This window comes from Hyperolius riggenbachi, chromosome 7 (assembly GCF_040937935.1).
Source record: "Hyperolius riggenbachi isolate aHypRig1 chromosome 7, aHypRig1.pri, whole genome shotgun sequence".
Lineage (NCBI taxonomy): Eukaryota > Metazoa > Chordata > Amphibia > Anura > Hyperoliidae > Hyperolius > Hyperolius riggenbachi.
This window is the reverse complement of record NC_090652.1, coordinates 218951142-218969314: the sequence shown is the minus strand read 5'-3', so window position 1 is coordinate 218969314 and position 18173 is coordinate 218951142. Positions and strand designations below refer to the sequence as shown.

At 46.2% G+C, this 18173-nt stretch overlaps 1 protein-coding gene across 1 annotated transcript in view; it reads right to left on the bottom strand.

The window, feature by feature from the left end:
- Positions 1-18173, bottom strand: part of FTCD (formimidoyltransferase cyclodeaminase) — a 78577-nt gene extending 60404 nt beyond the window's left edge. Inside the window, exons 1-2 of the mRNA XM_068245249.1 lie at positions 18009-18173; positions 5416-5599 (exon numbers count right to left, since the gene is read on the bottom strand). Coding sequence (XP_068101350.1) covers positions 5416-5599; positions 18009-18062 — 238 coding nt within the window. The 5' untranslated portion in view covers positions 18063-18173. The remainder of the gene's footprint in view (positions 1-5415; positions 5600-18008) is intronic.

The following is an 18173-nucleotide window of genomic DNA, read 5'->3' as shown; positions in this document are numbered from 1 at the left end:
AATTTATATATTCCCTCCCCCTTTTACTAACCACAATACATACCCATGTAGTGGATTTACTAAAAAAAATAAATAAAAAAAAAACACGGCATTTGCAGAAGTTCAGGGTCAGTGAACATTACAGCTCAGTACACAGAGTTAACCTGTGCAGAATGTGGTGGGAACACAACATTTGTGGCAGTGACCTAAAAGTACCTCATGTTTATGTGCACAGTTCATTCTACACCGTGAATCCTTTGGCAAGTCAAGATAATACTTTTGTTCTATACAAGTTCTTAAGAAGAATTCATGGAAAAACTTGATTAATGAGAAACATGAGCGAATTGTTTATAGCTTGAAAATGGACCAATCAAATGCCATAGCATTTGATTAGTTAGTGTTCGGGTAGGATCACAGTGGAAAATACATATGCAATTCTGCCTATTATGTGCTATGGAAGACGTATATGCGATTCCGCCCAGAGGATTTCTAAAAAAAAAAAAAAAAGAAGGGGCGGGGGGTAGTTTACGGTTGTCATTGATGGACAGCATGATGATTTGAGGCAGATGAGGGGTTAGCATTAGAGATGTAGCGAACGGTTCGCCGGCGAACGGTTCCAGGCGAATTTAGGGGGTTCGCATTCGCCTGCACCAGGCGAACTTTTGCGGAAGTTCGAGTCGCCCCATAATGCACTATGAGGGTCAACTTTGACCCTCTGCATCACAGTCAGCAGGCACATTGTAGCCATTCAGGCTACACTAAGCCCTGGAGCCCCACCCCCCCTTATATAAGGCAGGGTCCGGCGGCCATTACACTCACTCGTGTGCCTGCTAGAGAGAGGAAAGAGACAGCTGCTGCAGACATTTTCTCCTAGAGACAGATTAGTTAGGTTCTAGGCTGCTTTGCTTGCTCCTGTCCTGACAGATTATTATTGCTTTTAAAGCACCCAGCAACAGCTCTTTTCAGAGCTCATCCTGTACATAATTTTTTTGTGTGTGTGTGTCAAACTGACACTTTTGTTGCATGCACAGCCTTGCTAATTGATATTGTGTGTGCCACTGCTAGGTGTGTGTGTGTGCCACTGCTAGGTGTGTGTGTGTGCCACTGCTAGGTGTGTGTGTGTGCCACTGCTAGGTGTGTGTGTGTGTGTGTGTGCCACTGCTAGGTGTGTGTGTGTGTGTGTGTGTGTGTGTGTGCCACTGCTAGGTGTGTGTGTGTGTGTGTGTGTGCCACTGCTAGGTGTGTGTGTGTGTGTGTGTGTGTGTGTGTGTGTGTGTGTGTGTGTGTGTGTGTGTGTGTGTGTGCCACTGCTAGGTGTGTGTGTGTGTGTGTGTGTGTGTGTGTGTGTGCCACTGCTAGGTGTGTGTGTGTGTGTGTGTGTGTGTGTGTGTGTGTGTGTGTGTGTGTGTGTGTGTGTGTGTGTGTGTGTGTGCCACTGCTAGGTGTGTGTGTGTGTGTGTGTGTGTGCCACTGCTAGGTGTGTGTGTGTGTGTGTGTGCCACTGCTAGGTGTGTGTGTGTGTGTGTGTGTGTGCCACTGCTAGGTGTGTGTGTGTGTGTGTGTGTGTGTGTGTGTGTGTGTGTGTGTGTGTGTGTGTGTGTGTGTGCCACTGCTAGGTGTGTGTGTGTGTGTGTGTGTGTGTGTGTGTGTGTGTGTGTGTGTGTGTGTGTGTGTGTGTGTGTGTGTGTGTGTGTGTGTGCCACTGCTAGGTGTGTGTGTGTGCCACTGCTAGGTGTGTGTGTGTGTGTGCCACTGCTAGGTGTGTGTGTGTGTGTGTGTGTGTGTGTGTGTGTGTGTGTGTGTGCCACTGCTAGGTGTGTGTGTGTGTGTGTGTGTGTGTGTGTGTGTGTGTGTGTGTGTGTGTGTGTGTGTGTGTGCCACTGCTAGGTGTGTGTGTGTGTGTGTGTGTGTGTGTGTGTGTGTGTGTGTGTGTGTGTGTGTGTGTGCCACTGCTAGGTGTGTGTGTGTGTGTGTGTGTGTGCCACTGCTAGGTGTGTGTGTGTGTGTGTGTGTGCCACTGCTAGGTGTGTGTGTGTGTGTGTGTGCCACTGCTAGGTGTGTGTGTGTGTGTGTGTGCCACTGCTAGGTGTGTGTGTGTGTGTGTGTGTGTGTGTGTGCCACTGCTAGGTGTGTGTGTGTGTGTGTGTGTGTGTGTGCCACTGCTAGGTGTGTGTGTGTGTGTGTGTGTGCCACTGCTAGGTGTGTGTGTGTGTGTGTGCCACTGCTAGGTGTGTGTGTGTGCGTGCGTGCCACTGCTAGGTGTGTGTGTGTGCGTGCGTGCCACTGCTAGGTGTGTGTGTGTGCGCGTGCGCGTGTGTGTGTGTGTGTGTGTGTGTGTGTGTGTGTGTGTGTGTGTGTGTGTGTGTGTGTGTGTGAGGGAGCTGCACATTGTACTACCCAGTACTGCATATACCCCAGTACCTGTTGTGTTAACACCTTAACCAGCTGAGCGGTCTGGACGAGCTCAGCTCGTCCAACACCGCCAGCGGCTGCCGCTCAGGCCCTGCTGGGCCGATTTGAATGAAATAAAAAGCAGCACACGCAGCCAGCACTTTGCCAGCCGCGTGTGCTGCCTGATCGCCGCCGCTCTGCGGCGATTCGCCGCGAGCAGCGGCGAAAGAGGGTCCCCCCAGCCGCCTGAGCCCAGCGTAGCCGGAACAAAAAGTTCCGGCCAGCGCTAAGGGCTGGATCGGAGGCGGCTGACGTCAGGACGTCGGCTGACGTCGATGACGTCACTCCGCTCGTCGCTATGGCGACGATATAAGCAAAACAAGGAAGGCCGCTCATTGCGGCCTTCCTTGTTTATTCTGGGCGCCGGAGGCGATCGGAAGATCGCCTCCGGAGCGCCCTCTAGTGGGCTTTCATGCAGCCAACTTTCAGTTGGCTGCATGAAATAGTTTTTTTTTTATTTAAAAAAAACCCTCCCGCAGCCACCCTGGCGATTTAATCAGAACGCCAGGGTGGTTAATATCTAGTTATATGGCTTGCAGTCACTGCCATGTATTCCCTTTTCTTATTTCTTTCTGCTTCAAACACAATTAGGAATGACAGCTGAATGAATTCTGCGCCCCCTCCTATACTGCGCCCTGAGGCTGGAGCCTCTCCAGCCTATGCCTCGGCCCGGCCCTGAGTAAGTTTGGTGTGTTAGTGTGAAGCAGAACTCTAATTACACTCCCTAATTGATGTATACCCATGCAAGATGTTTGAAAGCACTTTAGGCCTGTAATTTAGCATTCAATGTGATTTCTGCCCTTAAAACGCTGCTTTGCGTCAAATCCAGATTTTTCCCCGGGACTTTGGGCATGTATCCCACTCCGCTATGCCCCCCTCCAGGTGTTAGACCCCTTGAAAACATCTTTTCCATCACTTTTGTGGCCAGCATAATTTTTTCTTTTTTTCAAAGTTCGCCTCCCCATTGAAGTCTATTGCAGTTTGCGAACTTTTACGCGAACCGAACCTTCCGCGTAAGTTCGCGAACCCGGTTGGCGAACCAAAAATCGGAGGTTCGCGACATCTCTAGTTAGCATAACATATGGCATCAACTTGAATTTGCAGCTCATTGACCATCCCTAATGACAATTAGAGATGGCCTGAACAGTTCACCAGCAGACAGTTCCCAGTAAATTTCCGCTGTTTGCATTCTGGGCGGACTTTCTGCAGATCGGTAGGGAAAGCATTAGCTAAGCCTGTGTTCTTGTTCCTCACTTGCTGTGAAAGCACCCTAAACAGCACAATCGGTCTCCTATGTTTTTTTTTTTTTGTGTGTGCACGCGACACTCCACAGCCCACAGACACCCAGAGCTGTGTGCACACTACTGCTGTTGCTACATTAACTTGCAGACACAGTACCACTCCTGTGCATTGTTATTTCACTGGATTTGGATAGTACTATAACATTTCTCTGTGTGAGGCACTCCACACAGCCCACTGACACCCAGAGCTGTGCATAATGTGATTTCTGCCCTTTAGGGATTAAAACCCCAACTTTGCATCAACTCCGTAATTTTTGGTGAGACTTTTGGCATGGATCCCCCCTCTGGCATGCCCCAGTCCAAGTGTTAGACCCCTCAAAACAACTTTTCCTTCACTTTTGTGGCCAGAAACACTTTGTAGTTTTTAAAATTTGCCTGTCCATTGAAGTCTATGGCGGTTCTCATGTTCGAACATTTGCGGAAGTTCGCGTTCACTGAAATTCTATGTTTGTGACATCTCTAATGACAATCACTTCTCAGTCCTGATTCCAATGTAGCTAAAACAGAAAGCAGAAGTGAGACATGAACATATTCTCGCAACCAGCCAATGAGATACTTGCAGATGTATCAAATCATGCCAAGGCGTAAAAGATTGTCACAATCTCGCCTCTTCCTCATTTCAGCAGTGAGTCAGTTACCAGCATGGATGATGGCGTGGCTGGTGTGCGGATGGCATCTCTGAAGTGCCTGCGAGTTTGCATGGACAGGCCTCCTCCAATGTTGCCAAGCAACAGGGGCATGTCAGACGCTCAGCATCATCAATAGCCAGGAAGTGATTCACTCAGGAAGCAGAGTAAAATCATTTTTAGCTGGAACCTGCATTCCATTGACTGACTGTGTGGGTGGCTCCATCTCATTGGCAGATGTGCTATAGGACCATAGTATAGTATAGGACTATAGCACCAGTGCTATAGGAGCCGGTCAGACGCTTAGAGACCTTGAGGAGAAACTTTTTATGCACATATTTTATGGATTGTTTGTAAGTGCACTACTTTTTATATTGATGATAAATAAACGGAATTACGCTATGTTGCACCTTGCTTGAGTCCTAGGACCATTTTGTTGAAGGGGAGATATTTATTAACAAACTTAAAGTGTTGAAAGTCTGATGGGTCGGTGACCTTATCTGGTGAGAGGCTTGAGTGCTTAGCTGGTGGAGGCACGTAGGGTGATACTGGAGTGAACTGGGAGCACTGGTGGTAGTGATTAATACATAACCAGACGGTATCACACTATTACTGTACCCTTATTCTTCACCATGCACGTTGACGTTTGAGAAGTCTCAACTGGGAGATATTGGCGAGTTGGAGAACTGGCTTGGTCCAAAAACGTGAATGCTGATCCTTAGTGGTTGGCCAGGAGATCTAGTGAGCGTATAATGTTACTGCCATGAATTGTATATGAAGAAGAATGTTGGAATTTTTATGAGTTTATTAGCCATTTTTGTATGGACTTTTTATGTGGAAACCTTTTTTACTCAGTGTGGTTTATGTATACGTTACTTGCACATAAAAAAAAACAAAAAAAACAAACAAAAAAAAAAAGTTGTTGAGCGCTCTGCTATACCAAATAATAAGCATGTACAGTACATTCCAATTTCCAATTCAATCTGACAACAAGCAGTACTGCCCAGTCACTATTCACTACTGCCCAGTGGTGTCGGTAAGAGGTGATCCTCACTCACCTTTGTGCTTGCTCATGTCTATCATCTTGAAAGAAATACAGGCTGCATTCAGGGCCGCTTCAACAACTTTCTCTGGGGGACCCACAAAGGTGTATACGGTACGGTTAGTAGAAGCTCCGGGGTCCACATCTAGCAGCCGACATTCCTCAGTCTGTGAAATAGCTGCAGCCAGTGCATCAATAACCTGAGTGGGGGATATTCAGGGAGGTGGAATTATACAACCGAAAAAGAGCCAGAACAATCTACCCTTCACAAATCCTTAGGTATGGTGCACACTTGGATCGCAAATCACTATCGCCTAGGGATTGAAATTTTGTGGCATGAATGTTTGGCCTTTGCACTTTGTCACAACACTAATAAATTGCTGGTGATTACAAAAGTGCTGGAATGCTCCACAAAAGAGCCCAGGTATGAACCAGCCATTAACAGCCTATGCCAGAGTGAGCGCATTGAGAGGGCTTTTTCCCCCTCCCTGCTTTGGCAGATATTTAAAGCTTACCAGTGATGTTAAAAGCAGACCTAAACTGAAAATATACTTGAGATGATATGAGATTAATTCTATGGGCTCGATTCACAAAGCGGTGATAACCCAGTTAAAGACTTTAGGCATGATAACCATTTTTATCATGCCTAAACTCAGTTTAGGCATGATAAGTTTAGATAAGTTTAGATCGCGCGCAAAGTCCCGCACGCAAAGCAGCGCCATTAAACTCTATGCAAAGTGCACCAGACTTTGCTAGCGCAAAACTTTTGATCAGCTGTGCACTGTGGTGCTAACCCAGTTGGTGCTTAAACTTATCACGCTAAAAACTTATCACACCTAAACGTATCATGTCTAAACAGAGTTTAGGCGTGATAAAGGGCTTTTCACCAGCGTGCTAGCTGTTAGCACCGCTTTGTGAATCAGGCCCCATGTGTAGTATACTAATGAGATTAAGGCTTCTTTCACAGTGGGACGTTGCGTTTTGATGAGACGTTAAAGTCGCAACACAAACTAACAACGCAACGTCCCAAAAATGTCACAACGCAACTATGCCCTGTTATCGTCGCATACAGTAGCTATACAGGCAATGAGAAGTATGCTTAAAGGTAATTACTGAGCATATGCAAACAGTCCACTGCAGTTAACGTGTATAACGCACAGCATGCAGCACTTTCAAATAATGCTACACGTTACAAACACAACGTGTGCACTGTGAAAGTTGCACAGACTTAGTATTGCTGTGCACTAGTCCACGTTAAAACTTTTTCTAATGTGCGACTTTAACATCGCACTGTGAAAGAGGCCTTATTCTATGTGTAGTACAAATGGTAAGTAGAGTATTGGTAACAGTACCAGGTCTCATTTTTTATTTTAAGTTTAAACCATACATGTCAAACTCTGTCCCGTGGGCTAAATCTATCTCACAGAACCACCATATTTGGCCGGCAACAGAGCTGCTCAGATACCTCTTTTCAAAATCCGGATCAGTTTCAGATACCTAGATATCTGATTTCAAAATGTTGCGATCCGAATCTGATATCCGACCTCAGTATCCGGCAGATTCAGATATCCGGATAGAAAACCGGAAGTGGCCTTTAAAGCGGACCCAAACCAAACATTTTTTTAATTAAAAATATTTAGTTGCACCACTCTGACACATACACTCCTTCAAACCTATGATCATTTCAGTGCATGCTTTTCACCCTTCTCTTTTCATAGCTAGGGTTATACTGGGGCAGCCATTAGCAATTCCTCCATTGCCGGACACCATCTACTCCACCAGTTTGCCAGAAAAATCCCAGCAATTTGAAAGGAAGGGAGGGGTTTCTCCAATAAATGTAAAATATTTTATATTTGTCATCATGCAGCTTAAAAAAAGGCTGCTATTGATTATTATAATTTAGAAAATAGATTTTATTTCTGAAATCTTGTATGTTTAATTTGGGTCCACATTAAATTGCTTCTAAATCATTTGTTGGGGTAAACAAGGCATGTAGCATCATTATTTTTTTAAAGGGGAACACTAATTGATAATGTGGGGACTTAAAATCCCCCCCTAAAAAAAAAAAAAAAAAAAAAAAAAGGCCGTCAATGAACATCAGGCCTAGGTTCCAGACAGCGGTCGTGCAGCCCACATTGTCTCCAAAGTCCAACCGCACAACTGGGACATGACAGTTTTCAGCCAAGAGGCCCAAGACACCTCCCAAAAAAAAAAAAAAAAAAAAAAAAAAAAAAAATTACGCAGCAATTGTGTTTTGGATTAACTATAGGTGGTATCAGTGGCCTGTGGCACCCTGGCGGTGGGAGCTGCACAGGCAGCAGGAGCAGGGCAATGCAGCAGCAGGTGTAACGTGTGCCAGGAGCATGCCGGACGTGGCACATGTCACTTGGCAAGTGCCAAGTGACACGTGCCAAGTGCCAGTCAGACAGCAGAGGAGAAAACACTAGTGCAGGGGTCCCCAACCTTTCTGAGCCCAGGGTCCACTATCCCGACCAAAATTTTCTCCGGGGCCCCCCTGGGGGGGGGGGGGGGGGGGGGGGGGTGAGTGAGAGCGGCTAGTGTCGGTGGCAGCAGCCCCCCTTTTTTCCCAGATTCCACAGTATAGCAAGTACAGTTACCACAGTATAGCAAGTACAGTTACCACAGTATAGCAAGTACAGTTAGCCCAGTATAGCAAGTACAGTTAGCCCAGTATAGCAAGTACAGTTAGCCCAGTATAGCAAGTATAGTTAGCCCAGTATAGCAAGTACAGTTAGCCCAGTATAGCAAGTATAGTTAGCCCAGTATAGCAAGTACAGTTAGCCCAGTATAGCAAGTACAGTTAGCCCAGTATAGCAAGTATAGTTAGCCCAGTATAGCAAGTATAGTTAGCCCAGTATAGCAAGTATAGTTAGCCCAGTATAGCAAGTATAGTTAGCCCAGTATAGCAAGTATAGTTAGCCCAGTATAGCTGTGACGCCGGGCGACGCCCAGTCGTCCGAGGATTCGCGGCCGATTGTCCGATCGCAACCGTGATCGGAAAACTGACATTCTTTATTTTTAAAATAGAAGTTTTTCCTTCCTGCCTTCCCCCCCCCCCCCCCCTTTTGCCATGAGGGCTGAATGGGCCTGCGTTAGCATATGGCTAAAGCAACCTGGTTTAGCAAGAAATCCTGTTAAGGCTCCCGGAAAAGCTCTGGTGACACTAATGTGCTAATTGGGCAGAGCTGAAATACCAACAGAGTCTATTCAACAGGGGAAGCTAGCACAGCATGAGGTCTATTGACACCTACATTCCTCCCAGTCTTGACGGCACCGACTAAACTGAGTATGGAATGCATGGTGTTGATAACTTTGTCACATTTTGCAAATACCATCCATGGGAGGAATATGAAAATTACATAATTTTGTTTCCCTAATTCTGTAGAATATGGTGATACTAGACATAGCCAGGTAACCCGAGCAGGGGCTGAGATATGAATAATGGGGTCCCCGTGCGCCCCAAATATTGCAAGTTTGATGTCCTATGAACGTGTATTCTCAGCCCAATCTGAATATGAAATCGGTTTGCATGTGCGACAAAACCCCGGCGGGGTATGAAATTGGACATATTTTGTGGATGGCTGGAAGTTCCTCCCCTGAGAACTCACTGCCTGACACGCCCCTGGGCTGAGCTTGAGACTCCGCCCAGAAATGTCAGTGCTCAAAACTGATTGCATGAGGACCCCCAGCCAATTCCCCCACTTTCCATCATACCGAAAAGACTGCCACTGCTTGGGGAAATAGCAGTGGCCATCTTGCAGGCGGAGCAACGGCCATGTGGTTCGGCCATATTGCGAACTAACTGCAACAAAGGAACTTTGTCTTTTCCCGAACGGACTTTCCACAGAATCATAAGTATTCGTTCTTTTTATCCCTTTTTCTTTTATGTACTGTGTTATCACTGTCTCTCATCGTTTAATTGTTCACGATTGTCTGTATATATTAATTATTTATATTGTAACAAATAAAGGCTTTTTAAAAGGTCTTTACCTCTCAGTAAAACCTTCTATTCAGTATACACAGACGAGACCTAAACTTCCGAAGGGACGCTACTGTTTTGATAGATAGATAGGAATTGCACAGTTTTAACCGGTTGTTTGTTTCACAGGTCTATAGCCAGTTAGCAGTTATCTCTGGGCTGATAGAAAACAGAGATGGTGGCAAATCTACCCCTGGGTTGGAGTAAAAGTGTATTTTCGTAACCTCACAGGCTCCCTACTGCGTCGTGACGCTCAAACTCCGCCAATTCTACGCAGATTGCGTCCATAGCTCTCAATCTGTGTGCTAGAATCGGATCGGACGGTTTTGCGTGTTCACGGCCAGTGGGGCTCTTGTGACAATAGCAAGTATAGTTAGCCCAGTATAGCAAGTATAGTTAGCCCAGTATAGCAAGTATAGTTAGCCCAGTATAGCAAGTATAGTTAGCCCAGTATAGCAAGTATAGTTAGCCCAGTATAGCAAGTATAGTTAGCCCAGTATAGCAAGTATAGTTAGCCCAGTATAGCAAGTATAGTTAGCCCAGTATAGCAAGTATAGTTAGCCCAGTATAGCAAGTACAGTTAGCCCAGTATAGCAAGTACAGTTAGCCCAGTATAGCAAGTACAGTTAGCCCAGTATAACTAGTAGTTACCCCAGTATAGGAAGTATAGTTAGCCCAGTATAGCCAGTAGTTACTCCAGTATAGCTAGTACAGTTACCACAGTATAGCAAGTACAGTCAGCCCAGTATAGCAAGTACAGTCAGCCTAGTATAGCTAGTACAGTTACCACACTATAGCAAGTAAGCCCAGTATCGCTGCCCCAGTGTCGCCAGTACAGTTAGCCCAATGTAGCCTCTCCTCTCCCCCTCCCCCTCCCCCCCCCCCCCCCCCCCACCGGCCGCTCTTGTTACCTGACGAGCGGCCAGTCGCTTCCTTATATTCCCCATAGCTCCTCTCCTCTTGCATCACCTCGTATTACAGCAGCGCTTCCCGCGCGGCTGCTGTAAGGAAGGGTAGGAAATAGGGCAGCGGCTTCCTGTAGCGGCGATCGCCGTTACCATGGGAACGCTGCCCCGCCTCCTTCCCTCCTTACAGCAGTCCCACAGCAAGCGCTGCTGTAATACGAGATGCTTCAAAGAGGAGAGGGGCTATGGGGAATATAAGGAAGAAAGCGGCCGCCCGCTCATAAGGTATCAGGAACGGCGGCCGCTGGGGGGAGAGAAAGGCCAGATCCGCCGCGGCCCCCCAAAAATCTGCCCACGGACCCCCAGGGGGCCGCGGCCCCCAGGTTGGGGACCTCTGCACTAGTGCACACTAACTGTCACACTGGCGCTGCTCACAGCACAGAAGTTCTGTAGAAAGCTAACACAGTAGTACCACTACTCTAACCAGGGGCGTAGCAATAGGGGGTGCAGAGGTAGCGACCGCATCGGGGCCCTTGGGCCAGAGGGGCCCCAAAGGGCCCTTCCTCAACTACAGTATTAGCTCTGTATTGGTCCTGTGCTTATAATAATCACTTCTATAGATACTTTGAATAGTGGTAATCATTAACAAACTGTTCCCCATCCCCTTCTTGCACCTCTGACACTGTAGTTGCCATTGGCAGATTTTGGTGCGCCATATAAATTGTTATGTATGGAGTGCTTGGGGGGGCCCCATTGTAAAACTTGCATCAGGGCCCACAGCTCCTTAGCTCCGCCACTGACTCTAACAACTACTAGAACTGACTGCACTACTACAGTACTAGCTACACAAAATTACACATTAATCGTATTCCATAATCCCTAACCTAAACTGTAGCTAGCTAAGGCTAATAGCTGGCCAGCAGGCAGCAGCTGGCCTGGTCTGCACAGCACACGCGCACACACGCACACAGACACATAGCTGCAGCAGCACAGCGCACACTGTCACAATGAAATCAAGCTAATTAACAATATAACAATAGTGTAGTGATAGTGAAGGGGTTAATCAATGAACAGCTTTGGGTTTATCACTGTATACAGCACTGCTATGCCGCCAGCAGCACTGCAGCATGTCTCTCAGTGACTGAGCAGTCACACAGGATGAGATTTCTCATCATGGCACCCACAGGGGGGCTGGCCAGGGTTCCTTTCTGTGATTGGGTGCCAGGGCTTAGGCTGGGAGGCCGCTGATTGGCTCAATGAGGTCAGGTGGGGATGGCCAAGGTCCCTTCTGTGATTGGTTGCTAGGGCTTCTGCTGGGAGCCCTCTGATTGGCTCAATGATGTAATCTCCTTAGTTACAGTATACAGATCCGGATATCTGCATTATGCGCCCAAATATCCGCAGATAGCTATCCAGATTTGGGCCCAGGTATCTGGAATCCGGTCGGATAACTGAAAAAAGTTCCTGATGAGCAGCACTGGCCGGCAAGTTGTTTTCCCACTTAGCATTAGGTTTGTACAGCAGGAGACATTGGCAGCACTTCCAAACAGAGGCTGCACCCTAATTGACTACCTGCAAAAGATGTGCAGAGCTCCACAAAGTGGACTAAAATGCACAACTTGCATTCAAAAACAGGTACAGCAAAGGAGGACGTTAGCTTCAGTATAAATATGCAGGGCTGTGGAGTCGGTCCAAAAATCCTCCAACTCAGACTCCTCAGTTTAGGATTCCACCGACTCCGACGACTTGACTCCGACTCCTCTAATTTGCATATTACAATTTTGTTGATTAAAAGTATGTAACGTGAAATTCGTCTCTTAACTGCCAACGCTTAGGAATTTTACAAGACAACTGAAGTGAGAAGGATATGTAGACTACTATATTTATTCCCTTTAGACTAAAACTAGCCCTTAGTAAGAGTACTTGTAAAAGGTACAAACCGGAACAAAGAACATCTATCAGACCCTAGGCAATGTAAGTGTGGGTACATGTAAGAATGATGTGCAGGTACTCTGCAGGGGAATAAGGAGATTGTAAACAGACAACACCTCTGAGTTCAATGTGCACAGCATTCTCAGTGGATTCCCTGCAGCTCTGTGGGGAGAGCATATGTATAGTACTACTGTGTAACAAAGTAAACCTGAGACTGATGAAATTAAAGTTTTATACATACCTGGGGCTTCCTCCAGCCGCCTTCAGGATAATCCGTCCCTCGTTGTCCTCCTCCACCACCTGGATCTTCTGCTATGAGTCCAGGTACTTGAGCCAGTCGGGCGTAGTACGCATGCACACACTCCACCGCCAGGAGCATACTACACCTGTGCAGCACTATTGCGCAGGTGCAGAATGTTCCTGGCTGTGGGAGCGGCATGCGGCCGAACAGCGCTGACTGGCTGAATTACCAGGACTCATAGCAGAAGATCCGGGTGGTGGAGGACAGCGAGGGACTGATTAGCCTGAAGGGGGCTGGAGGAAGCCCCAGGTATGTATAAAACTTTACTTTTCATCTGTCTCAGGTACCCTTTAATTTGCAGTCACTAAACCAAATTTTAACAACATATCAAATTATTTCATTTCATCAGCAAAGGGAGTGCATACATTTGCATAAATCAGCATCAATGCAGAATTATTTCCATCTCATTGACCATCTCTATTAGTGACACAGCTACACATCAGGCTTTATTCTTACAGCATAGATGTTATTTAGTATATATAAGAGTTTCCTGTGTACACATCATATATACAGTCACAATCAGATGTGTATATCTGACCTTAAAAATACGGGGACTGCTTTATTGAAGCAGCACAAGTAACTAATTTTGATTGGTTTATTTAATTTGTGTGGACTAAGCACAGCTATTACTGTATATATACACACATTATTTTTAATGACTATTATCTGAGAAATAGAACATTTTATCATATTTTCTATTTTAATTACAGTTACAAATTCATTATGAGTCGGAGTCGGTGCATTTTTTCCCGACTCCAGGCACCCAAAATTGCCCGACTCCACGACTCCGACTTCACAGCCCTGTAAATATGTGCACAAAATGATTCCCTACTAGACTTCCCCACGGCGATGACTGGTCCTCTCGGGGAAGAGCTACCGCTAGTCTAACAGTAGGTTTGCCCCACATCAGACCACCAGCTATGTTGGAGGTGAAGCCCTTGATCACCAGAGAGTGGCCATATGGTGGAGGGAGGAGGAAAGCCCTAGACACCAGGGAACTATTTAGGGGTGCGAGGTAGCACTAGATGGCAGGAATTGTATGGTTGGGGGGGGCGACATTACACACCAGGGAATCTTATAAGGTAGGGAGGTGGCCACTAGACATTGATGTTGGCCCGCAACTTGGTACCAGTGTTAAATTTTGGCCCACTTTGAGTTTAGCACCCCTGGTTTAAAGGCTTCATTTTTTTAAGACTTCCAAGAAAAATTCAGCAGCCATAACAGTCTTGATATAAAATATGCTTCATTCAGCTGCAAAAAAGTAAGGCTACATTCATACTTACTGGGGCATTGCATTAGACAATATCGCATTGCAGTTATATCGTAATGGTACATTCACATCGGTGTGTAGCAATGCAGAGTGACAGAATCCATTAGCATAACGAGAGGCATGCTGTGCAGTACCAGAAAATACGCATATTACAGTGAAGCATAGCTTTCATGAACTGTATGCGTCGCACTATGCAATTTTTTTCCCTCCCTTTGCGATACTTTTTAGCCCAAGGAGTTCTGTCTTGGGCAACTTTATGCTGGGGAATTAATGTATATTGGAGGGGGTGATTGTACTACATGTTGTAAATAGCACCTGTGTATTTCACTCCTGACGATGGCCTTTAGCCTGAAACAAGTAGAGTTTGTGGATGTATTGTCACTGTATATATGTATATAGCTCCTCTTAGATAGAAGTTGCAGCCTTTTACCCAGGCTAGTGACCTATAGCAGACCTTCATATGCGAGGAGTTGGCACTAGAGGTCAGAGAGTTTCATACAGGCACAAATACTGCCCAGACATCTGACTCCCCGCTAGGCTTTGTCACTCGACACGGTGTTGGGCATACCGCTCTGTGGCCCCAGGAGTCCTTCATGAAATAAATGTGGCAAATGGCTGTAAATTCTCTAGCTAGCACTAGGCTAGCTAGTAAGAGTCTCTGGCACCCTCCGTTCCCCTCGTTTATACGTTACCCTCCTTGGATCCAGCAATCGCGCAGCCTCCCGCCACAGCTCTGGTCTCTCTATGGGGAGGATCGGGTTTGCGCATGATGTCGGCGACGTCATGACGTCATCTGCAATTCTCCCCATAGTGAACACTGGAGCTGTCTGGGGAGGCTGCGCCGATAGCTGGATCCAGGCTGGGTAACTTATAAATGGGAGAGATTGGAGGGGGGGGGGGGTGCCGGAGACTTCTTCTAGATAGCCTAGTGCTAGCTGAAGGGCTTATAGCAATTAGGCACAATTATTTTAAAATCAGCCAAAAAACAACAACTCCTAAGCGGCGTAATGCTCAGGAGATTAATGTGCGTTTTTAGGGAGACATAGGGGGATAGTTACACCCTACACAGGTATCACTAAAAAGGTGTGGAGGGGTTAAGAAGGACCCCCCCTCCTTTTTGTCATATCCCCAAAATACTGATCGACTACATGCACATCCATTGTGGGTTTTTTTTATGGCCGTGGCTCACACCATAAACCCTGTCTGTACAACATTTTTACTATAAATGTTGTACAGCCAGAAACAAACAAGGCGGGGAGGGGGGGGATGAACGCGCATGCTTATACTAACTTCCTTATTGCTGCCTACAGTGTACAGGAGCCCCCACACCTAGAAAACCTTTACTCTGGGGCTCCTGTACCTGGGAATACCGCTTTCTGCAAAAAGGTCTTGCCCGACACAGGAGGTTAAATATTTTTTAGCCCTTGCTGAACAAGAAAACAGAAAGGGCTCTATTCATAAAATTTTATCGCAAGTTTTCCGCTCAAAACAGCTGACTTTTCCGACCATTTAGCAAAGTGGGCATTCATAAAGGCTGTTTCCGCATGAAAATCTGACATTCCTGTGCAGTGCGGGGAAATTACCGCCTTGTGCAGAGATTATCACAACACGTCACTGAAGGTTTATTCATAAAGATTAGAGCAGGCGGAATGTGTGAGGAGAAACCCGGCTGTTTAGAGAAGGTAATAGGACGGCAATAACAGCCAAGCTAATGGGGACAGACCTCCCAGGCAGCTGCAGTGAGAAGAGAGCAGACAATGCATTCCGGAATACCAAGGCTGTGTTTTTTTAACCCCTAATGGGGACAGACCTCCCAGGCAGCTGCAGTGAGAAGAGAGCAGACAATGCATTCCGGAATACCAAGGCTGTGTTTTTTTAACCCCTTGGGTACCTGTTTTCAGATAAATTTCACATCAGAAAGCCTGTGTGTGTAACATTTCTGGAACTTCTTCTAAGCTGCAGCAATTAAATAGATTGATTAGGAAGACTAATAGACAGATTCAGCGCACATTCAGGAGGAGAGGCAGAAAAATGCACATGTAAAGGTATGCTGGGGCTGCCTTCTTTATACTAACGATGTCTCTGCAGGAGAAAATGTATCAACTCAGCCAGTACCGCCAATTTAGGCCTGGTGCACACCAAAAACCGCTAGCAGATCCGCAAAATGCTAGCAGATTTTGAAACGCTTTTTCTTATTTTTCTGTAGCGTTTCAGCTAGAGTTTTGCGTAGCGGTTTTGGTGTAGTAGATTTCATATATTGTTACAGTAAAGCTGTTACTGAACAGCTTCTGTAACAAACGCCGGCAAAACCGCTCTGAACAGGCGTTTTTCAGAGTGGTTTGCGTTTTTCCTATACTTAACATTGAGGCAGAAACGCATCCACAATCCAAAAAATGCCTCACCCCGGGAGTATGCGGTTCTACAAAACGCCTCCCGCTCTGGTGTGAACCCCCCCATTGAGATACATTGACCAAGCAGATCCGCAGCCGCAAGCGGCTGCAGAAATGCTGAAAAAGTCGATCAGTGTGCACCAGCCCTTACATTACACATTGCCTGGCTGTCCTGCTGATCCTCTGCCTCTAATACTTTTAGCAATAGTGGATCCTGAACAAGCATGCAGCAGATCAGGGGTTTCTGACAAAAATCTGATGCCACATTCTGGTTTCAGGTGTGTGGTGACTGCCAGACAACTGGTACTGCGATTTGCAGCATAAAAGAAGCCTAAGAGCCCATTTTCACTAGCCTCGATGCAACTACCACAGCACACCACATTCAAACTGAAGCCAGTGTTAGGGCTGGAACCCACAGGAGCGCTTTTGGCAGCGTTTTGGCAGCACTGCGATACGCTAGCAGTTTGCCAAAATGCTGGGCTAATGTTAATGGATGGGGCAACTTCCACAGGAGCGTTTGCGTTTCTCAGAAACGCAAACGCAGGACGTGCAGCATTTTGGGAGTGTTAGCGCTTCAATGTAAAGTATTGAAACGCTAGCGGAAACGCTCAGCAAAACCTAAACTGAGCGGTTTTGCTAGCGTTTTGCGGTTCAGCACACTAACAAAATGAAAAATAATTCACAGGACCAATCAGGATAAAAACGCAAAACGCTACGCACCCGCTGGGCAAAAAAATACAATGTTGCAAAACACGACCAAAAACGCGCATGAATCCGCTTGTAAACCGCTCAGACAAAACGCTAGCGGTTGCGTTTGCGGATTTCAGTGGGTTCCAGGCCTTAGGGCTCGTTTCCACTGGCGCAGTTTCAGCAGAGTTTTCCCGCAAGCAAATCGCGTGGGGAAACTCTGCCATAGGGTACAATGGCGCCACCGGCCAAACCGCTTGCACTAGCGATTCGGTCGACATTTCCATCATTTTTGGTGAGGGAGGCTGCGAATCCGATAGCCGTGCATGGCACCGCTGATGGGATTAGTCTGTGTTTCCGCACACTAGGAAGTGACACCGCGCGTTTGCAGACGCATGCAGCACAGGTGGAAACAGGCCCTCAATGAAATAGTTTCCATTGACATACATTGACCACATAGGGGCACAGGAAAAGCTATTGAATCTTCCGGTGTCCCCCTGTGGTCAGTGCACATCAAACACAAGCTTACATTTGCAATGCATTGCAAATAACATTATGGATAGCATACTGCAGTTTTCCACAGCATGCATCCGATTCCCATTTCAGTAGTACTGAGCTGCATCACATGGTGACCAGAAGTACCCACTGGCGTATGCATCACAATGCAGCTAGTGGAAGTGGCCATAGGGCAGGGTTGTCACACAATAACATACATCTGATAAAAGTCCTCGGAGAATTGCACTTTTCCTAGAATTCACAAAAGTGCATTCAAGTTTACACATGGGTGGAAAAAAAAAACAAAAAAAAAAAAAAAAAAATCTTCCACCATAAATTTGCATGTGAATTCCCATTGACTTTCATTAGCTGCAGTAAAACATGCAGGAAAATGCAAATATAAAACACATTTTAATGTACTAAACAAATGCAAAAAAAAAAAATTAAAAAAAAAAATTGACGCTTCTCACAATGGTGAGGGTGAACCCTCTGCTGCCTCTGATGTACTGCATGCAATCATTCAAGTAGACACCAGACAGTACTACCAGTAATTGCAAGGTAATGTTTTGATGGCAATTTCATCAAGCTTGGGAAATCCTTATGTGAACACGCCTGACAGATTCCTTTACCTTTTTGTCTCTCCCTTCAGAGAAGTTGGGCACACACTCCACCAGTTTGGACATATTTTCTCTCCTCTGTCAATCCAGCTGGCTGCCTCTGTGCAGCTACTCTACTTAAACTCAACAAATCCTGCTCATTTCAGGAGTTACACATTAACTAATTATCTGTGGTGT